This window comes from Ictalurus punctatus, chromosome 22, assembly GCF_001660625.3.
Source record: "Ictalurus punctatus breed USDA103 chromosome 22, Coco_2.0, whole genome shotgun sequence".
Taxonomy (NCBI): Eukaryota; Metazoa; Chordata; class Actinopteri; order Siluriformes; family Ictaluridae; genus Ictalurus; species Ictalurus punctatus.
The window spans coordinates 3662557-3686374 of NC_030437.2; the positions used below are offsets into that span (position 1 = coordinate 3662557).

Below are 23818 nucleotides of genomic sequence, written 5' to 3' on the forward strand. Positions count from 1 at the left end.
AAATGTTTGCATTTTGTATTTTCAGACTGCAGTAATAATGTCCTTTACACTTTTGGTTAGCACAGATCTCCCATGACTACATTTTAACCCTGCAGTAGAGAGTGTATATTAGAATCTCTTGGTGCTATCTCTTGGTGCTATTGCACACGAGTAAGGCAAAAGAACAAGGTTGATGGCAGAAGTGAATGTGACACTGATGAATGTATCATCCCTCATTATCTTTATTTCAGCTGACTAATAAATCTCATACCAGATTCCTTTTATTTTGTATTGCTTCAAAATCTTCATTCTCACACTACTTTCTCTCTAATGGTTACTGTTTTGGGGACATTAATGTTTCTTATTTGGACCCTGAAACAATAATATGTTCATTGCGAATTAAACTGATCCATAACATAATGTCTTCCGTTAAAGGAAAACAAATCGATAACTTTGAAATTCAGATCTAGTTCATTAAAACCCATTTCAGTTACTCAAAACCATTATGTGTAATCACACAAATAATCATTATGTAGAATAATTCACGAAAGTTTGTATGTACATGTCGTAATACGCTGTGATTACTCTAATACTTGTACAGTATAATGATTTGGAATATATAATTAAAATCTCTCAGCCGACCTGAAAAACAGTGCTCACAGATGTGCATACCTGAAATCAACACATGTCCTAAAGTGCATAAGAACCACTCCCTAGCCCCCCGTCCCATCCCCACCCCCACCCCCCACCCCCCGCTGGCCTGGCCTCTTGCATAGCAAGTCTACATCAATAATCTTGGTAGTGTCAAAAACAACAACGACCAACCGATCAGGTCCTTTCCTTCTGACGAAATGTCTTAAACAAGCCGCCGAAGTGTGATTACTTGTGATTGCTTGGTTCTCTAATGATTGAAACTCCAGCTGTTCCCATGAGCTCACTTTCAAAATCACGATTTACGAGTCACATGATTATTACTTTGTTTTTTTAAATGATTTGAGATGTAAAATAGTGCTGAGTGAAGGCCAACCCTATTTTATTCTAATGAACACATGTACCATGTGTTAGACTGTGTTTGAACGGACCATGTGCTAGACATGTGACATTGAACTAACTATGGTCCACACATGTGACCAAGAGATATTGTGAAGAACCTGAAATGAAGTAGGGGTAGGTCCTTCAAGTCCTACAAATGTACACCGGGAAAGCACTGGTTGCACTTGCACCATATGGGTATCTAAGAGCAAATGTCTCAAAGGTTGAATAAAATGTATATTTTCATGATAAAACCTTTTTTTTAAATCTACAATAGACATCTGAGAAAATATATGTGCAATTTTTTTTTGTATAATAAGCATGTCTATGCATGTGTGTCCAAGATAAAAGATGAAGCTAATTATATACAACAAATGTTGAATGTCTTCTCACATCTGCCCGGCTCTTAAAATATTTCCCTTTGTCTTTTTATTTGATTTGAATTTAAACTCACGACTCCTACATTGGTAAAGTGACTACAACATGGATAGTCAAACTCAAAAGATTAAGACAAGTGGTTTGGGGTGATTAAAGTAGGGAGAGGGAAACTTAATACGTTTAAAACATGGCTTGCTAACCTACTTATTAATGGGAATACCCTCTCTCTATATATTTCAAGTCTGTTCATTGGATACATATTCCCCTATTCTATTTCCACCTGAACTCACAGAAAGGAATGAACATTAGGCATTACCAGTTCAAAAAGACTGCAAACTATTTTTGCCAAATGGCAACACTGTAAACCAGATTTGTACTATGGTGCTAAAGGTGTCATAGTGTGCTAGTTTGCTATCCAGGACAAATCATTACAATGTAGAGCACATAATTCACCCAGACAGTGCTAACTGCTTATTGGACAGGCCTTTGGACATCAGATAAGTTTTAAAATTCCTTTCCCATTCTATGCATACTACAGGAGATCCACAATGTCTTCTGCCCTTTCCACTTAATCTCCTCCACCATCACGTATAGTTGTGCCTGCCATCAAAGCTTTGGAAGGCTGACGGCTTGGCTAGTCTCCTCAAGGAGAGTGTGTCTGTCTTGCTGTCAGGCCTTATACCAGACTTGCTCCTCTGGAATGGATTCCTGGCACGTCCTTTGTCCATGCGTTCACTGATGGAAAAGCTCTTTCGGGCATAGACATTAGAATGGGAGTCCTCTGATGAGGAGCAGCTATTGGCTCGTTCTAGTCTGGAGGCTGGAGAACAGAAGGGGCCCAGGGCTAAACCCATGGCCAAATCAACCCCGATACCACCACCTCCACTGGAACAGGGCTTGCTGGTCTCAGCTGAGCCCTCGGTGGGCTCTTCATGGTCAGACTCAGCGTGGCTCAGCTCAGCATCACGCTCTGGGTGTGAGGCACACAATTCCTGGGGCTTCTCAAAGGTGAATGAGCCCCCAGGTGAATCTGAACGCTCGGGCACTGGGTATGATGTCGAGACACAGCGTGTGTCGATGCAGTCTGTGATGCTGGTGTACTCGGCTGCCTTTACTTGCATGCCTATGCCACCATAGTAGGTGCGTGGCATGAACATGAGGCTGTGGGACTTCACCATTTGGGCCTCATCCAAGAACATGGGTCCAGCCGCTGATAAAAAGCGGCTGCTCTTGGAGCGCTCAAGGATGCCTGCCGAGGGTGGAGGGGATGGCTCTATGTCCCATGGGGGCAGGGCATCTGGTGGTATGTGGGTGGTGCACAGTGGCAGGTCGGTGGCAACGCTGTCCTCGAATAAGACAGTGCCATCTGACTGTCTTTCACTAACCCCTGCCCTACCATGGTAGTCCCGTTCCCCAGACAGCACTGCCTCCATGATCTCGGAATGGAGGGATGGGTCTCGAGCAAGAGTCTGAGCCATTCGAACTGGTTCCAGGAAGCTCTCTTGGGGCTCTGCCTCCTCTGTTGTGGACACATATATATCGATGCAAGATGAGGGTCGGTGCTGTTGTTGTACAGACAGCGTATTCAGAGGGGCAGGTTTGCACTCTTTTTGGGCAGCTCCTGACGCGACTGACTGTGAGCTATTGGCACGGTGTAAGCTCAAAGAGCGCTCCTTGAAAAATCCCTCAACTCGGTCTGTCCCACACCTGTCTCGGGATGAATGGCCTATGTAGAAGGAGTGACTCCTCACCCTTGGTGCCAGAGTGGTGGGTGAAGTTGGAGAAATGGACTCCTCCCCACCCTGTTCCATAGACTCTTGCAGCCGGTAGGCGTTTCCCTCCTGGCTGTTGAAACTGCTCTGACGGAGGATATAGTTAGTGTCAGTGCAGTCTGACGACGTTCTCGAATGTGCTTTGTTCACGTCAGTCCTCTCCACACCTGTAAATCGCTCCAGAGCCGCAGCCATGCGGGCAATCAGTTCCTCCATCTGTGCCAGCCGAATGTCCACAGTCTGCAATGAGGCCTTCATGAAGTGCTCCCGCTCGTTTACCTCCTCCAGCCTCATTGCCATGTTTTCCACCCTGATGAGGACAAGCATTTAGAGTTTAAAGAACCCTGAAACATCCATACCAAGCGCCCCATACAACTGCCCCATGATTATTAATTATTTTTCAAAATTCTTGGGATTTAAGGAGATGTAAACTGGTCTTTGAGTTGAAGCAACTTTTTTAAAAAAACTTATTTGCAATGGTAATATTTTTACTACCACAATTGACTGAATATGGTTGATCTGAATTTTGTGTAAGTTCTGTGAACCTTTCAGATGTTACTCGGATCCTCTCATCGTTGGAAGAGTTGAAGCGATCATCCTTTTCTCGGAAGTATTCTTCGATGCACTGCTCTTCAAAATCATGGACTTTTTTCAGCTCGTCTTCTGTGATGAAGAGCTCTGGTAGTATGAATTAAAATGAAGTTTAACCTCTGCATTATTATTCAGCAGTTTATTTCGATTGTTTTATGTTTGTATGCAATATGTCTTATATAATTGAAATCCCCAAGCCTGCATGCAACCTAGCAGGACAATCACCAGGTATAATTCTATTCACCTCACAAAGAGCTTGATAAGTAGCTCTACATCAGCAGTTGAGCAAAGCTTGTTTTGAAACCAGTTATGATACCGGTAACTTACTTAATCCAAAGTCCCGTTCATCATCATCATGCTTCCTCCAGCGACAGCACAGATGCTTGAGGACCATGGTCATGTGACTGAAGATGATGAGAGGAGGAGGAAGAACAGGGCGCTCATGAAATGTCATAATTAGTTGATAGCGCTGAAATTTCCACACCTGATTGGAGATGGACTTCACCTCGAAGAACGTATTGCTGAGAAGACAGCACACAACCATCTTAGTAGTCAGCATTTCATTAGAAAGGCCAAACACAGACATGAGATTTACATTCAAATTGCGTACAGTCTTTGTTTATAACATCTAAATTCAACCGGATCTCACGCAAAATATGTGAGAGTACTGTGCGAGATTTTATTGGATTATATATATGAACAAATATACAGTATAAGAAAAGCTAAGACCCTGCTCCTCGCTATAATTTTATATGATATGAGTTGCCTCGAGGGAATTCGTACATAAATGCAATTATGAAACAATCCATCCATCCTCTATACCGCTTATCCTTTTCAGGGTCACAGGGAACCTGGAGCCTATCCCAGAACATGCAAACTCCGCACACACAGGGTCACAGTGGGAATTGAACCCCTGACCCTGGAGGTGTGAGGCGAGCGTGCTAACCACTAAACCACCGTGCGCCCCATTATGGAATAATATTGTCAGAAATTCTTCATTAGCAAAAAAAATATCCACCAATGAAGCTTAATATTTCTTCATTGTAATTAATAGATACTATTTGTGAAGGGTGTTTTCGGACGCCGCGATTTGTACTTGGTTCTACTAAGTTTATCAGGACTACGTAGAAATACATCATTCTCTCATACTCACATCTTTAAACAGAAGTCAACTGTCATATACTGACATATCAATATATGGGCACATTCATGTAATAGTCATAAGATAGGTCATAATAGGCCATACTTGAAGACAGCAATGAGGAGATTGACCAGAAGAATGTTGGCAACTAGCAAGTAGCAGGCCATGATGGCAGGCACAATCCACGCGCCGGTCTTACATGGAGGCTGGGACACAATAGTACCGTCCTCTGCGGTGATGTTCTGCCCACATGGTGCTATGGAGAGATTGCATTAGTTGTCATCAACAAGATCTTTATGTGCTCATGAGACTGACAGAACTAATGAAAAGAGAAATGAAAAACAAACAAACAAACAAACAAAAACACAACAGAAACCACATCCGAAAGTCCTTATTGCTCTAATCTTGACTACCACACAACTAAAAAATGATGAGGAGCAATAAGGAGTGAGAAGCCAAATGGCAAGCCTATATGCACTGAGATGTGGATCTAAAGTACCTTTCAAAGCATATTCATTCATGTTCAATTGCATTCCCCAATATATTTAAACATGTCCTCAATGTTTAAAATATATTGATATGTAAGAGTGTAGCATTCTCATAAAAGATGATTGTGCAGAATGTATAAAAAATACATTGTTCGTTTTTTCCAGAAGGGATGGTTCAGTTGCTGTGGATTTCGACAAGAAGACAGTCATCACTCTTGGAGCTGTTTGTGTTTGTGGATATCCTTTGTTTGCTGCGGTCAATCACACGCGGAAGCCCAAAGATAGAGAACTGAAGTAACACCAATTTGTATTCAGACCATTTTTTTTTTTTTAATCTGTCAAAAAAACTCTGACAACTGAACCACATGAAAAAACATTTGGTGATGACGATAGGTGGCAGATGTACTGTATGGAGGATTCTGAGGAAAAAGAAACCTATATTATTTGTATAAATTATTTTACATATTATACACACAATGTATTTGCCTACCAAACTTTTCACATGAGGAATACTTCAACTTTTTTTTTTTCCCATGGAAAACTATTTATAGATCTAAAGTTCTCGTACATATATATTTCCAGCCTATACACAGACAGTTAAAAATAACTAGTATCTATGATTATTTCCAATCCAGTTCTTGCTGTTTTGGTGTATGTTTAGCCATCTTAAAATGCATGTTAGTATGAATGGCAGTAGCATTGCATATGCCTGTGTGGTTGGTGTACCATGCAATGCCACAGACGTTAGCATGGATGGGCGGTGGAGCACGCATTCAGCATGAGCAAGTTTCCATGACAGAGATTAGAAATAAAAAGCTGATCTTTCATCTCAACCCAAGTTTCAATTCCACAATGACTTATTTGCATGATTCATGCATCATGTCTTAAGACCTCCTGGCTACATTTAGCTCCTGAAGTCTACACTGACTGGCTCAGACAGGCCTCCAAGGGCATATTTAGAAAACTTCATGATCCTTACAATACCAACAAGATTCTCCTATGGAGAAATGTTGAAGGGAAATAAAAAAGACGTTAAAAACTATAATGCAACGTAAGTACAATGAGATAAATTTGTACTATAAGACCAGTTCTAACTACGACCCCTGGCATGGAAACATTTGAGTGTCAATTTGAGTGCCATAATTGTCTTGGCTCCTAAAGGAAATATGGTGAAGTAGGTGGCATGGTCGTGAAACTGGAATGGCACTGGCAATGGAACTCTTGTTAAATAATTAAATATTTCATATTTAAATATATAGATAGATAGATAGATATTTGGATTTGCCTATATGGGATGGACCACTGGTACGCCCAGTTCCATGAGTTCGAACGTAATTTTCGACCGGCCAGAGTTTTTCATTCAGCCTGTTCTGTAGCTTCCTACTATTCACATCTGCAACAAGAAATGACAGTGTTATTTCAGCTCTCTTGTCTTTGGGCTATCCACCTACAGTATGAACACACACACACACACACACACACACACACACACACACACACACACGCACCCCACATACACACATATGCACAAACACAACTCCCGAATTATTTAAATGTATACACATAAGCAATACTATATAGTGCCTTGCATAGTGCCCCACTGAACCTTTCCACATTTTGTAGTGTTACAACCTGGAACTGAAATGCTGAAATGGACTTAATTGGGTGTATATGTCATGAATCTATACAAAATAGCCCATAACATGTGGGAGGGGTGGGAGTGGGGGGGGGGGGGGGGGGGGGGATCAATACATTTTGCAAAATTATTTCCAAATAAAAACATAATTTTGCATAAGTATTCACCCAATATGCTATGAAAGCCCTAAATTTGTTCTGGTGTAGCCAGATGCAATTAGAAGTAACATAATTAGTAGTGTGCGATTAAAGTGATCTCAATCATGTGATCGCAATATAAAAATAACTGTTCCTGGAAGGCCCCAGAGTTTGTTAGAAACCCTACCTAAACAAAGAAAGGACAAAGAACAAGGTTGTGACAAAGCTCTGTAAATGTATCAGTTAGGACTTGTTTTTTTTTTGTTGTTGTTTTTTTTAAAAATGACAAAATATTTTTTAAAAATAGAAAGAATATAACACATCCACTACTCTGTCTAGAGAAGGCCATCCACCAAAATACAGTGACTGGGTAAAGAGGTCATTAGTCAGAGAAGCAACCAAGAGGCCATCGTAAACTTTGAAGGAGCTGGAGAGATCCATAGCCCAAACACTCCACATGGTGGTGGTAGCGTCATGTTATGGAGATGCCTTTCATCAGCGGGAACTGGTCAGGGTTGAGGGACCAGAGACTTGATACTTGGTCAGAGGTTAACCTTCCAACAGGACATTGACCCTGAGTATACTGGCAAATCCACACTGGAGTAGTTCAAACCAAGAAAATGTTAGAACAGTCCAGTCAAAGCCCAGACCTCAACCTGATTCTTAGACAAAAACTGATCACCAATGGTGTTCATTCAATCAGACATACGATAGAGACATATCCTCTAAAACTAGCTATAATTGCAGACAAAGTGGGTTCTACCAAATCTTGACCCAGGGGGAACTCTGGGTCTCTCTGCAGTAGATACAACCAGTGGGACAGTGCGTCTGCGTCTTGCCCTCCCGACCAATTTATAGCACTACATCTGCACATATTCCATGCTTGAATATGTTGACTTTATGTAGTCTGTTACCTTTGCTCTATATTAGCAAACCTTAGGACCATGTTATGGCACTTAATAGCTGGGGCTTCAAGTATTTTATCCTTTTACGTTTCCTTTAATGTCCAAGTCTAAAGTTCTCCAGGCCTCCATGCCTAAGGAATACCCATTTGATATGTTAATAGTTTCCAAAGGCCTCTTCATATCCTGAATAAAATACATCTGATTGTTTTGTCATTCTAGATCAGCATTAAGAAATACTGACAAATGTACTGCATATGCTTATGGCAAGACTAAAACAGCAAACTTCCTCCCCCCAGGCTGATCGCTGCATTATACAGTTCTAGCCATATTTTTTTAAAAGATGTCTTTGTTTCAATTTCAGTGATGCAACCGAAGACCGTATACAGTATATGGGTGGACAACATGGTGCCACCGACTCCCATCGTGTGGTTTTGAAGCCTAAATTTGGTCGAATTGAAAGTGGCTATCTTGATTAGAGTTTGCGCGGTAGGTGAAAACTGGAGCCAGAGTCTGTGCAGTAGATACAGCCAGTAGGATAGTGCATCTGCCTCTTTCCCACCCATATTGGTCACTGGTCACTCCCCTTCTTCAATCCGGCAACGTGCACAGTGACATATGAAGGCTAATGTGCAACAACGTAAGACGACACATCGAACAACACTAGCTCAAAGTAAGTACAGCATTACTAATTAATATGTAAAACATGTTGCTAATTTGTAGTCATGTAACTTGGTAAAGTAAATTGATATTACCATTGACAGGAAAAGATTTTGGATTTTTCTAGCTTGCTGATGTTAGCTAATACATCATCTTAATCAAAGTAATGTACCTAAGTCCAAGCAGCTAATGTAATGTACTAACTGAAAATATACCAGTAAACAGCATTCAATAATTAATATTATACTTAGCACAATTAATTTTTTTTTGGGGAAAAAAATGGTGCTCCCTATGGTTTTCATTTTGCTCTTACCCCACTAAGCTACCCATTTGAATGGTGGTGAAGTATTGATTTTCTTTAAAGGAAAAATATTTTTAAACAATAAAAACTAATGTTTGAGGTTTTACACAAAAGGTGCAGTATAATTTCTTCTGCTCAAAAATATCATATCATGACATGCCTCAGAATGTTCTCTAGTTACAGTTAGCAAGCATAGTAATCGACTTTACCTAACATTAGTGTTTGCAAGCAAGCCAACCAGAATACATATATGAACATGATGTTCGCATCATTTATTTAATTATGATGTGACTCGGGCAATTTTAATATCCAGACTGAATTAATAATATGGTTATATCTAGCATGCTAATATCTCTTTTTCCCTTCAAAGTGTTTCAGTTTGCTAATGTTATCTAGCAGCTAGCTAGCATCAAAATGAGCCACATGCCAGAAAAAAAAAAAAAATGCAAAGAGCTCGGTGCTGAGGGTTTGTTTAAAACTGAACAAGATATGGCTTTGCTACAGAACTGTCAAAGTTGTCAACACTGTAAGTCTTTGCTGGAAAGTTTGAAAGATGGCAAATGAAGTTCACTGGGCTGTAGTCTCAGTAAGAGCTTCAGGTGTGTGTCGGTAAATGCGTGCACATTCATGAGGCTTGACTGTCATTTCTAGCTGTTCATCAGCCCACCCTAAAACTGTCAATCACCCCATCAACCACCTGCTTTTAATTATCATCAAATTTTACTGGCGCATGTTATATAGCGCTTTTATCCAAAGCACTTTACACTGTGTCTCATTCACCCATTCACACACACTCTCACACACCACTGGTAGCAGAGCTGCCATGCAAGGCGCTAACTTGCCATCGGGAGTGTCTTGCCCAAGGACACTTCAGCATGTAGAGTCATGTGGGCCGGGAATCGAACCGCCAGACCTACGATTAGTGGACAACCCGCTCTACCACCTGAGCCACAGCCGCCCCTCAAATAACTCCTATAATACACATTTATTCCAAGGAAAAATATTGAGGGTAAAATCAATGTCAATTGAAAAAAAAAAAAAAGACAGAACACTATCTCGGATAATAATTTTTTACTTAAAAATCGGGTTTGTTTGGCTTGTTTTACAATGACATGGGAATAGATTGGGTTAAAAATTGTTCTGCAGCCAGCCACTTGAGGGCCTAAGAGGCATTTTGGCTTCACTTTTGAACCCCTGTTCTGACGTCCACCCATATATACAGTCTTTGGGTGCAACAGTGTATACAGGTCCGTCAGGTTGGCTTTTGTGTTGACTATGCTAACCAATGACAAATGCAGGTTTACAATATGTGCACCACAACATCGCACCTGGTTTAAATGTGTACGCTGGACAAATACGTTTTGCTTGTGTGTCCTGTTGGAAACAGGCCTAGCTTATCCGTGCGCCATTCTGTGGGGGCCGTGTACTTTGGCAGCACTAGTACATTTGATAAGAGTGCTGAGGGCTTGTCAAAAAAATATTACTCTGCACCCCACCCCTGGTGGACAGCTGCCTATGCCAAAGACAAACCCTGGCTTGGAGGAACTAATTGTTAGATCCTGCTTTATGAATCACGTGAACGTTCATTTGTTTTGATTCTTCCTTTAACTCCATCTTCACCATAATTCAGCATCTGTACCAGCCACTGTATCAAATGTTACATTCATCTTTTTATAACAGTTTGGGTGTTGTTTTATACTGTTATTACGTTTAATACCGTGTGGCATTGCTGGCATCCCAGAACCCCTCTAAAACATTTTGACAGATTCACTTTCTCTGAATCAAATGATACTGTACTGTGAACAGAAGTTCATTACTGTGAGCAGTGTGGAGTGTAAGTACTATATTTCTGGTCAACTAACAGATGCTAAAAGCTGATGTTCCACATCTGAAACAATTTTTAACTTTAAAGCTATAGTCAATGTATTTTTTTTTATTATACATAATCACCCGTCGGTTCATAGTACCTGACTAGTATTGGAGGCCTGCTGCCCTGCAGTGTTTCACTTTTTCCCTATTACAATCACAAGGGATTCAACTCAAGAGTTAATTATCAGTCCCTACATACAGTAGGTTGCATCAGGTGTGTTGGGGGTCAGGTAGATTTGAAAAGGTGCAGGAGTCGATTGAGAACTCTAAAGAGGTTTTTAAATATAAAAACCAAAATGACTGCAGATTCAAAACCAGGCTCCCAAAGATGTTGACTTCTCTAAATCGTCATTAAAACATGCGACGAAGATGTCTTACGGTCGATTTGGTCGGCGAAGACTTCTCCATAGATCATCCAGTAGGGCATGAAGAAGATATTGCGAGCCAGCATCCATGATGGATCCTCATTAGGGTTCAGGATGGCTTGACGTGCCACACCGAAACTCATCAGCACCACCAACATGATGATCACAAAATACATCATGTCAATCATCTGCAGAGAAAGAGCGAGATACTGTTAAAGCAACAGTCTTCAGGTCATTCCATCATTGTATTGGCTAATTAATAAGACTGAATTTCTCACCATCTTGCCAATCATCATTACGTAGGGTCCGAGGTATTTGTTTACCCCGAAGATGTCAAGCAGGCGGATGTACCAGTAGATGATGTTGACGCAGTAGATGACCCGACCATAGCTCATGAGAGGCGGCTCCTGAAGACGGAGCACCATGCCAATGGAGAAGATAAGAATAGCCATGAGGTCTGTGACGTTCCAGTACTCCTGCAGCCATACTTTTACTTTCTGCAGCAGTTTGCCAGGCTCTGACATCAGGATCTGAGGATGAGATGTGTGTTAGAGAGAAAATACATTATTTAATCAACCATCATCCAATTTTAGGACTTGGGGGAGTTTAGGACTTTATGGCCCTGGCATGTGACTTGCACGCTTGCTTGCTCACTCGATCTCTACGTTTAACAGGTGGAAGATTGACATGCAGGACCTGTACAGTGAGTAACTTTTGTTATGTTTCAGTTGATTTTTTTTTACTGTTATCATCAATATGCAGAATCAGGTCCTGTATTTTGATCCTAAATCACTTTTGAATATTTGTTGTCTGAGTGTAACCAACAGTGTATTGCTCTAAACACAGTAAATGCATTTTCTAACCATGACAGTAATTTGATCATGACATACAGACATACAGAGATGTCAATCATGCAAATAACAGAAATATAGTACTGTGTAGAAGTTTTAGGCACATGCAAAGAAATGCTATAGAGCAAAGATACCTTCAATAATATTGACATTAAATGTTTCTCCATTTAAAAAAAAAATACTATAAAGAGCAGTAAACAGTAATAAATGAAACAAACGCAACATTCGGTGTGAAGACCCTTTGCTTACAAAAAGTAGTCTCAGGTAGAATTAGTGCAGTTTTATAAGGAAATGAGCTGTAAGTTTGATTGAGAATCTTACAGAACCAGCCACAGTTCGTCTGGAGACTTCGACTGTCGCACTCGCTTTTAATTTTTGCAGCAGCCTTCATTATATTTTCTGTCTGAAAAGTGTCTCTTACAACTTAATATGCTGGTTTCTCTACTGACATACAAACATTTTCCTGTAACATTAAATTTTGTGCTGGAAAAGTAATGTTTAGAAATCTAAAATGTTTTTGCACTGGCTCGATAACGTAGAAGTCATAAAATAAAATAAAAAAATAGGATGCCTAAGACTTTTGCACAGTACTATATATATATACAAAGACTTCAAATGCACTGCAGCAATCACAAATATGATTACTCTACTTGGATAAAAAGGATTCCTAGGTAATGCATGTCATCAGTCACAGAGCTCCAGATTGCAAATTGTAATATATCTAAACCAACCACACATAATTGACATATTTTACAAAAGGGATGCTGCTAGAGTGCACATGAGCTTCATGGCCAATATGGGGCAGTATTAGCCTTCTCATCACGGAGAGGGAGCTTGATTTCATTCCTGGAAAGAAAAAAGGGGGGGGGGGGGTGTCTAAAACAGGACTGTGTGGAGAAATCAGCTGAGGGGTTCACAAATCTCAGTACGCTACTCGAGACCGCAATTTCTGTCAGACTGACATTCAGGAGCTCAGCTTGTCTGATTTCTCCCAGTGAGCTCCTACTGAGCCCCGTCCTATTTAAAACCCCAGCTGGTATTTTAACACTTGTGACCATTTGAAGTTGCTGTAAACATGACTGAGACATTTAAATTATAGGCTTTCTTGAATTTCTATGAAGTTTGGTGTGATTGGTCACATGATTATAATTTTTTTTTTGATGTCTGTTACGTTCTATTGAAATTAAATAGAAGTTAGGAAAACATGTTTTAATCCAGATCGAACTCCGATGTTTTAATAAGTTTGTACTGCCACATTTGCAGTAAATAATTCGCAGAGGGGATTTAAACGTGAAAAGCATAATGACTAATTGCAAATACATAATGCGCTGTTGATAATCCTAACATACATAATGAATTGAGTTTTAATATTTTGTCAATTAAAATGTAGCAAAAATGGAATGTAGTGCAAGATAAAAATAAAAAAAATTGGTAAATATTGCTCTTATTTGCTTTTTATTATCTGTTTTCTACTATTTGCACAATAAAGATGTATGGCTTTGCACATTTTAACTAATTGAGTCGAACAGATTGACAGCGTTTGTCATTTCAGTATTCACACCCAGGCATGTGTGAAAAGGCGTACAGTTTGTGCCATCTCTAAAAGTAAAATTCATGTTCTTATGCAGCTGAAAAAGCTACGTAAGAACCTGGAGAATTGGCAGTGTTGTTTGTACATTTGCATTTATTTCACAGAATCCAAAACACTGATCACCAGTCCAGGTTTTATAAAAGTCTTTGTCAGGGAGAAAAGACACATTAACAGCTGTGCTTTAATGTGCTTTAACGAGGCAAAAACGAACAAAAATGTATAACTTGATGAAGTACAATTCATGTCGTGTAATTATAATTAGATGGAATATAAATAAAATAACTTCTCCCAGTAATGATCGATAGGGATGCTAATGTGATTTAAAAGTGTCCTGTGTCTGTGTAGAGATTAGTGATGACACACGTCTTTGGAATTGAGGTGTAAGGAAGTGTGCAGATATACACTATATGTATGGCCAAATGTTTGTGGACACCTGACCGTCACACCCATAGGTGCTTTTTGAACATATGGAATTTTCATGTTATTTTCCTTCACTGAAACTAAGGGGCAAGGAACAAAGCAAGGTCCAAAAAGACATGGTTTGCCAAGGTTGGTGTGGAAGAACTCTAGTGGCATGCAGAGAGCCCTGACCGTAACCCTATTAAAGACCTTTGAGATGAATTGGAACACCGCATACCAGGCCTTCTTGCCCGACACCAGTGCTTTACCTGACCAATGCTCTTGTGGCTGAAATCCGCACAGCCATGCTCCAAAATCTAGTGGAAGGCCTTCGCATAAGAGTGGAGGTTATTATAATTATTATTTAGAAAAGGACTCAATCTAGAATGGGATGTTCAGCAAGCACATATGGATATGACGGTCAGGTGACCATAAAGTGTATAACAAAAACGCAAAACAAAGTCGATCGAATCTCATCCAGTCTTTGACCTCACCTCCCTCATCTTCTCAATGCCGTTGGTGAAAATGTAGGCGATCACGATCCACTCCTGAGAAGAAGGCCAGAGGTCCATTTTTACCAGCACGATGTAGTTGAAGAGCATTAGGTAGCCCACATAGGCCATCTGGGCAAAAAACAAACAAACAAAACAATCCACGTCACAGAAACACAAGACTCTTTGACGTGAACTCTGCTCTTTCTGCAAAGAGCTCAACACAGCAAATGTGTTAACTAACTAACGAAATTACACTGCTCAACATTTACATGGAGAGAAAGAAAATACTGTACTCATTTCACTTTCAGTGTAAATGATGGCATTGCGCAATTTACAATGCTCGAAAGAGCTGCCAGTTTATATTATATTTCGTAGTTGTATATTTACTACCTGCAGTCCTTCTACCTCCGTCAGCCAAGGCGACATTTCAACACGTACCAAAATGTGTTTATTCCTCTCATTGGTCAGAACTCACCTGTTTATGTTCTGGGGTTCCACTCATAGTGGTCATCCATCAGGATTGACAGACAGCAGCTCTGCGAGCTTATTGTGGCGCTCTTTTTAGCGGTAGTTATTATAATTGATCGGTATGGGCGGGAATCATTGTTTCATCGGGACAACATTGTTTCAATTCACATGTTTCAGAGAAGAGCCGTTACACGTCGTTTTAAAATGAAGAGGCGCGCTTTGTTATTGAATACCAAAGATTTTTCAGGTATGTTCATGGTTATCAGTACATCTATCACTTGTCAACACATTTAATCACTATAGTTGTTCAGGATTTCACGGTTGTACCCTCTACTGCATCGTGTTCCCCTGAATTTAACAGTCAATTTGATTGTAAATAAACATCATTTTGAAACATTAATGGTCGTGTAAATGATTTGTTATGGGTGTGAAAGTTCCCATCGTGCACTGCTATACAGGCTGGTTCGCCGCCACATGATTGGCTAATTGGATAACTGCATGAAAGTACAGGTGTATCTACTGAAGTGGACGGCGAGTGTATATTTCATACAGGGAATCTCATTTAGGTGGCGCATTGTTCAGGTCTCTAAAAATGTACGACTAACTCAAAGCTGGCTAACAACAAAGCGCTTCTCCTGCTATGTTTCACACTGCGACCGAGTTATTTACACTTTTCTCGTTCTTCTCTCTTTCACTCTCCGCACTTTCTCTTTACCGACGCATACAGGCCTTCTCCAGTCACGATGCCGGTTAATTTGATGCTTTGTTCAGAACACAGTGTGAGATCACCCACATCAGCCCTCTGGGTGTTTTTCACACTGGGAAAAACACACTGCATGAGGAGAAAACGTAGATTTTCAGAGAGATGGTAATGCAGATGATTAAAAATAGGCACAATAAATTTCTATGTAAAAAAAAAAAAGAGAAGAACTCAACAGAGTACTCAGAAGAGCACAACTTTTCCAGTCAAGTTTCCATAATCTCTGCAAACTTCAGAGACCGATGTTGTGGTGTCAGACATTTCAGACTCTAGTGGGTTTGACAGGCTTCACTGTAGAAGTGGGTGTTAAGGGGAAAGCCAGCATCTAGAATATCATCTGGAAAGAAAATATTCCATCAGGGAGTTTGACAAATGTCACAATTGAATCCTCTAAAAGACCTGGCTCACTTATGGATTAAAATACACTTTTATCAGTTTAGAATGCTGTATACATACAGTACTCCAGCAAGTACATGTGTGTGTAGTGTATATACGAAACTGGCAGTTGAAGACTGGAAAAAGACCAGCGGATTTTTCCCCCCTAATCTGACCAGTCTAGTCATTCTCCTCTGATCTCTCTCATCAACAAGGTGTTTAAGCCTGCAGTCCCTCAACTCGCAGGATTTATTATTTTTGCACCGTTCTGTGTGAACTCTAGAGACTGTTGAGTGTGAAAATCTCAAGAGATACTCAAACCAGCCCATCTGGCACCAAAAACCATGCCACAGTTAAAATTACAGAGCTCACACTTTTCCCCCATTCTGAAGTGGATGTTGTGATTTCTTCTGTTTTTGTGTATATCTCATACTAAATAGATGAAATAAAACATAAAATACAGGCAACCTGAGTAAACACACCATGCAGTTTGAATTTTTTGTTATTTTTTTTATTGAAGCAAAAAAGTTATCTAGCACCTTACGCACATGTGAAAAACGAATTGCCCCCTTAAATGTAAAATCTGGTTGTGCCACATTTATCAGCGATAACTGCAACCAAATGCTTCCGATAACTGGAGATCAGTCTTTCACAGCGCTGTGGTGGAATTTTGGTCCACTCTTTGAGACTTTTTGATCATGATCTGCATGTTTAAGGTCTTGCCACAGTATCTCAGTTGGTTCAAGTCAGGACTTTGACTACGCCACTCCAAAACTTTCATTTTGCTTTTTTGTTTTTAAGCCATTCAGAGGTGGACTATGCTTTGGATCATTGTCTTGCTGCATAATCCAGTTGCACTTCAGTTTTAACTTATGGACTGAAGACCGGACATTCTCCTTTAGGATTTTCTGGTAGAGAGCGGAATTCATGTTTCCCTCAATTATTGCAAGTCGCCCAGACCCTGAAGCAGTAAAGCATCCCCACACCATCACACTTCCTCCACCATGCGAACAGGTATGATGTTCTTTTTGTGGAATTCTGTGTTTGGTTTACGCCAGATGTAATGGGACCCCTGTCTTCCAAACAGTTCCACTTTCTCATCAGTCCACAGAACATTGCCCCAAAAGGTTTGAGAATCATAAAGGTGTGTTTTGACAAGATTCAGATGAGTCTTAATGTTCTTCTGGGTTAGCAGTGGTTTTCGCCTCACCACTCTTCCATGGATGCCATTTTTGCCCAGTGACTTTCTGATAGTGGAGTCATGAACAGTGACCTTTATTGATGCAAGAGAGGCCTATAGGTCCTTTTATGTTGTCCTTGGCTCTTTTGTGACTTCCTGGATGAGTCGTTACTGTGCTCTTGGAGGAATTTTGGAAGATCAGCCACTTCTGGGAAGGGTCACTACTGTGCTGAGTTTTTGCATGTGGAGATAACGGCTCTCGCTGTGGTTCTTTGGCGTCCCAGAGCCTTAGAAATAGATTTGTAACCCTTCCCAGACTGATGTATTTCAATCACCTTCTTTGTCAGATTTGTCATAGTGTGTTACTGGGTAAGAGCTTTTAACCAACTTCATGCTGTTGAAAAAGTTCTATTTAAGTGTTGATGTGATTGAACAGGGTTTGCAGTAATCAGGCCTGACTGCATCTAGTCCAGTTGAACCTCATTATGAAAGCAGTTTCATAGATTTAGGGAATTAGTAACTACGGGGGGCAAATACATTTTCACACAGGCCCAGCTGGTATGGGACAACTTTTTTGCTTCAATAAATATAATCATTTAAAAAACTGTATTTTGTGTTTACTCAGGCTGCCTTTTCTTTTATCGTAGACTTTATTTTAATTTTTGAAACAAATTAGTTTCAGAAAGCACTGTATGTCTGTGTGTGTGTATATATATATATATATATACACACACACACACACACACACACACACACACACACACACACACAGTGCCCTCCACTAATATTGGCACCCTTGGTAAATACAAGGTAAATGTGAGCAAACAAGGGTGTGAAAATTTGTCTTTATTGTTTAATCTTTTGATATTTTGCTAATGAAAATCACAAAAAAAAATCTCTGCTGGATGGATATGAAACAATTTGCAAACACAACAAAGGTTTATCCAAAAAAAAAAAAAAAAAAAAAAAAACTTTGTTAAATATAAGTGTGGAACAATTATTGGCACACGTATGAATTCATATGAGAAAAATATATTTGAAGTATATTCCCATTGATATTTAAAAAAAAATTCACCTGGGTGACTAGGAACAGGAAATTGTTCAACCATGACTTCCTGTTTCACAGGGGTATAAATATGAGGTAACATATAGGCCTTAGTCATTCATCATCAATTGGTAAGGGCGAGGAATATAGCTGTGATGTGCGGCAAAAGGTTGTTGAGCTTCACACAATGGGGTGTGTCTATAAGAAAATAGCACAAGCATTGAAAATACCCATTTCCACCATCAGGGGCAATAATTAAGAAGCTCCAGTCAACTGGAAATTGGACGTGTGTCAGTGCAGACCACTTTTTTATCTACACCATTTAAACAGTGGATGTAAACAATGTATTAGTTTGATTGTGACAGATAAACGTATGCCAAGGGAGCACTGCTGTCTAATTAAAGTTGTAGATCCTATAAACTTTCAAATAATCGGAGCAAAAAAAACAACTAATTACAGAAGCACTCTCTCGTCCAACCTTATTTTGTCTAATGCTACTGTGCATGTAGATTGAGCATTTTAAAAATTACATATCATGTAGACAAGTAGATAATTATACAAATAGAGATTTAATTACATGCCTGTTAATTGGGAGAAAAATCTTCTTCCTACTTGGGTCAGCTAGCTGCGCAATGTATATTTTTTTTTACATAGTACGTTCTTCTCAGGTGTTTAGTCAATCCATAGTATCTCATAAATAAGCAAACGTAGCTTTGGAAGTGACAGTGCACTCATTCAGACCTGTGATCTGTCCTGCCTGTAATCTGATTACTGCCATAACTCCTAAAGGACAAAGCACGTGCTTTTAGCTAATCTATATATGGAAACATATAAATAACTACGCAATTATGGAAACAGAGATGAATGAACTAAAATAGAAAAAGAACTACAAAGGGAAAGAATAAAGGATGTTAAATGTAATTGTCACGGATTTCCCCTCGTGCTTCCAAGTTGTCAGTGACTTTGTTTATTTTCGACACGTGTGCTTTTGTTATGGTTTATTTCTTGTCTCCGCCCCTCTTATGTTATTGGTTATTTCCCTAGTGTTTCAGCTGTTTGGTGTTATCCCCTTGATTGCGTTTATTATTTAAACCCCTTGTGTGTGTTTGTTCGACACAAAGTATTGAGAAGCTGTACTGTACAAGCCTTTTGATCCTCGTTTTTTGTTTCATGGTTTTGATCCTGTTCTCGTACTTGTTTATCGATTCCTGTCTAAGCCTAGTTCATCCTGTTTGCCGTTTCCCATCCATTTGCCTGTTTTTGACTGCGTTTGTGCTTTAGGATTTGGATTTGTCTGCCTGTCTCTCTTAATAAAAGCTCTTAACTGCACTTGAATCGGTCTATAATCGCATTACATGATAGTAATATACTTGCAAACAGTTTGTTACTTGAAGGTAACTAACAGGGGCATATTAAACATTAAATACTGATATTTTCATGCTGCTGTAAGTACTGTTTTTGCTTTTCGGACAGATCATCTCAGAGAGGTTATTGCTTCTCTCCTTTTTCTCAACACAGTAAATCTGGAAAAACAACAACAATGTAATTACCATGACAACCCCTCATTTAAAAAGTATCTGCATCTATATTTTTAGTAGCAAATAACTCAGTTGGCGAGTTTTCTTTCTTTAATGCCTCCTAGTACCCAAGAAGTACGATGAATAAGCACAGATCATTGTTGCGTGAAGCTTAATTTAATCACTAACTTTCTGTGATCAGGTCACTGAATATGTATTGTCTTAGAAACAAAGATACACAGGAATAACACTGAAGAAGCCAGTGTTGTGACTCTTCAGAACCCTGGCCTGTAACAGTATTGTCACGATTTCCCCTCGAGCTAGCGCTATAGCATGCAGCGTGCTCGGAGACCCGAAGCATGAGCCGATGCACACGCTTTTGGGTCTTCAGTGACAGTGACTTTGTGTAATTTCTACACATGCTTTTGTTAGGGTTTTTGTCCTGTCTCCGCCCCTGTATTGTCATTGGCTGTTTCCTGTAGTTGTGTCATCATTGTTCTCAGCTGTCTTGTGTTTCACCCCAGATTACGTTTGCCATTTAAACCCCTTGTGTCTCTTTGCACTTTGCGAAGTATTAGTGTTATCACCATACCAAGCGATTATACCCTGGACCTCGTTTTGTTTCATGTTCCTTGATCTTGTTCTTGTTTCTTGTTCTCGATTCTTGCCTTGCCCAGTTTATGCCTGTTTGCCAGTTGCCTGACCCTTTGCCTGTTCCTTGACCTCACTATTGTCTCATGTTTTGGATTTGTCTGCCTGTCTTTCTCTCAGTAAACTCTTATCTGCATTTGCATCCGTCCTAACCTTCATTAGGCGTGACAAGTATACAATGAAAATGTCAGCTTCTCAAAACTGTAGAAATATATCTCTCACCGTATGGAACCAGAATTTGACAATGGGGGCGTTGTAAAACTCGTAGATCTTGCGGCCCAATGGAATTAGGCGATGGCGATTCTGGGCCTCCTCCACTTCCTTTTTCCGAGACACTTCTGAGCTCACATTCCCCAGCATAGCCTGAAACATGAGAAAAGAAACAGCAAGGCAAGAAAGAGGATGTGTTTTATATATTGCAGGTAAAGAAGAAAAGTTCTTATCACTCAGAATCGTGTGAGGCAGAAGAAAAACTGCCAATCAATTCTGAGCACTCAGGCAGGTGGCAAATGTGCTTGGTGATACTGCTGTAAAATGGTAGCAAAAATGGAAGAGAGAGGGTAGAACTTGAAATTGAATAAAATAATGCAATTTCCATGTGCCAGAGAAACACACTGTTAAGCCAAGAGTGAGGACTTACAGGGATGGAGAACATGGCACACTCTTTGACATGTCTCAATTGTATTGCAACCCTTTAACTATTTAATTATTGAACCCATCAGCTACAGCGCCTTCCACTAATACTGGCACCCTTGGTAAATATGAGCAAAGAAGGCTGTGAAAATTTGCCTTTATTGTTTCACCTTTTGTGTTTTTTTGTTCAAAAAATTCACAAAAATACTCTGCTCTCATTGATATCAAACAATTGCAAACAAAACACAGGTTTAGCCCCCAAAATATCATTGTTAAATATAAGTGTACCACAATTATTGCCCCCCACCCATGAATTCATATGAGAAAAATATATTTGAAGTATATTCCCATTGATATTTTTTAAAAAAAGTACACCTGGGTGACTAGGAACAGGAAATTGTTCAACCATGACTTCCTGTTTCACAGGGGTATAAATATGAGGTAACACATAGGCCAACTTCCCTTAGTCATTCATAACAATGGGTAAGAGCGAGGAATATAGCTGTGATGTGCGGTAAAATGTTGTTGAGCTTCACACAATGGGGTGTGTCTATAAGAAAATAGCACAAGCATTGAAAATGCCCATTTCCACCATCAGGGCAATAATTAAGAAGTTCCAGTCAACTGGAAATGTTAAGAATCAACCTGGAATTGGACGTGTGTCTATATCGTCTCAACGCACTGTGAAGAGGATGGTTCGAGTGGATAAAACATCTCCAAGGATCACAGCTGGAGAACTGCAGAAGTTAGTTGTGTCTTGGGGTCAGAAAGTCTCCAAAACTACAATCTGAAGTCACCGACATCACCACAAGCTGTTTGGAAGGGTTTCAAGAAAAAAGCCTCTACTCTCATCCAAAAACAAACTCGAGCGTCTTCAGTGTGCCGACACTACTGGAACTTCAAATGGGATCAGGGTCTATGGTCAGATGAAAACAAAATAGAGCTTTTTGGTAATAAACACCAGAGGTGGTTTTGGCGCACACAGAGAAATAGCCGTATGGAAAAGTACCTCATGGCCTCGGTCAAATATGGAGGTGGATCTTTAATGTTTGGGGGCTGTTTTTCTGCCAGAGGACCTGGACATTTTGTTAGGATACATGCCATCGTGGACAATCAAATATCTACAGATATTAAATGAAAACCTGACTGCCTCTGCCAGAAAGATTCAAATGAGCCTTTGTTGGATCTTCCAGCAGGACAATGATCCAAAACATCATCAAAATCAACACAAAAATGGTTTAGAAAACCTGTGGGGTGAACTGAAGAGGAGAGTCCACCAGCATGGACCTCAAAATGTGAAAGATCTGGAGAGATTCTGTATGGAAGAACGGTCTCAGATCCCTTGCCATGTATTCTCCAACCTCATCAGATATTATAGGAGAAGACTCAGAGCTGTTATCTTGGCAAAGGGAAATAGCACAAAGCATTGACTAAAAGAGTGCCTGTAATTGTTGCACACCTATATTTAACAAATACTTTATGTATATATATATATATATATATATATATATATATATATATATATATATATATATATATATATATATATATATAAACCTGTGTTTTGTTTGCAATAGTTTGATATCCATGAGTCCAGAGTATTTTTGTGGATTTTTTTTTAACAAAGGATCAAAAGTATAAACAATAAACACAATTTTTCACAGCCTTCTTTTCTCATATTTATCAAGTGTGTCAATATTAGTGGAGGGCGCTGTAAGCTATTTATTAAATGTAGCACTTTATATCTCTCCCAGGCTTTCCACGATTTCTTATATCCAAACACTGGGGAGGAAAAAGTATATATATATATATATATATATATATATATATATATATATATATATATATATATATATATATATACTTTTAAATCATATATATATATATATATATATATATATATATATATATATATATATATATATACTTTTAAATCATCTAGGCATTTCAACTTGACATTTTTCAGTGGCATCAGTAGAAAATTTAATTTGCAATACAATTGTTGCCATAACCTGTGATAGATTCATAGTAGCAAGTGGAAATATGAAGTTTAACAGTGTCACAGTGATACAAATATACAACAGTGCAAAAAAGTCCTTTGAGTTACATCTAGCTACAGCCATGCCTACCAGGCCAAGAAAGTTGAAGTTTGATCACTGAAGAATGGAGACGCTACACAGCGAATGAACTACTCATTACATTAAATTGATCTTTTGATTAATGTTAGCTAGCCAGAGTTAGTTAACCAGCTAAAGTATTGTTTGAAGTAACTTTAATGTTACATGAACGTTTGTTTCATGTATTATCTGCCATTTCATAGGTGGTGTGTTAAGATTAGTGTTACCATGGTAATTTGACTTGCATGATTCCACACTTTAATGATAAAGGAACAGTTTACTTTTGTCTAAGCAGAGGTTTCTTCCACCTAACCTGGGGCTTCATATCATCAGCTGGAGCTAGATACTACTGATTCAAAAGACTGTCATATACTGTGTCTGCACTTCATTTCGTATGGGTCATTTGGGATGACTTGTTCCTTGAATGCAATCATGACAAGAAAGAGATCAGATGATAGCTTTTTTTTGTGTGAATGAAGTGGAAAG

At 39.4% G+C, this 23818-nt stretch overlaps 1 protein-coding gene across 1 annotated transcript in view; it reads right to left on the reverse strand.

Annotated features, from left to right (window-relative positions):
- Nucleotides 1–738: 738 nt before the first annotated feature.
- The window catches only part of trpm3 (transient receptor potential cation channel, subfamily M, member 3), a 178663-nt gene continuing 155583 nt past the window's right edge, over nt 739–23818 (reverse strand). Inside the window, exons 18-25 of the mRNA XM_053674280.1 lie at nt 20805–20945; nt 14587–14715; nt 11530–11781; nt 11265–11439; nt 4999–5149; nt 4080–4273; nt 3707–3839; nt 739–3471 (exon numbers count right to left, since the gene is read on the reverse strand). Of these exons, the coding sequence (XP_053530255.1) occupies nt 1974–3471; nt 3707–3839; nt 4080–4273; nt 4999–5149; nt 11265–11439; nt 11530–11781; nt 14587–14715; nt 20805–20945 (2673 nt within the window). The 3' untranslated portion in view covers nt 739–1973. The remainder of the gene's footprint in view (nt 3472–3706; nt 3840–4079; nt 4274–4998; nt 5150–11264; nt 11440–11529; nt 11782–14586; nt 14716–20804; nt 20946–23818) is intronic.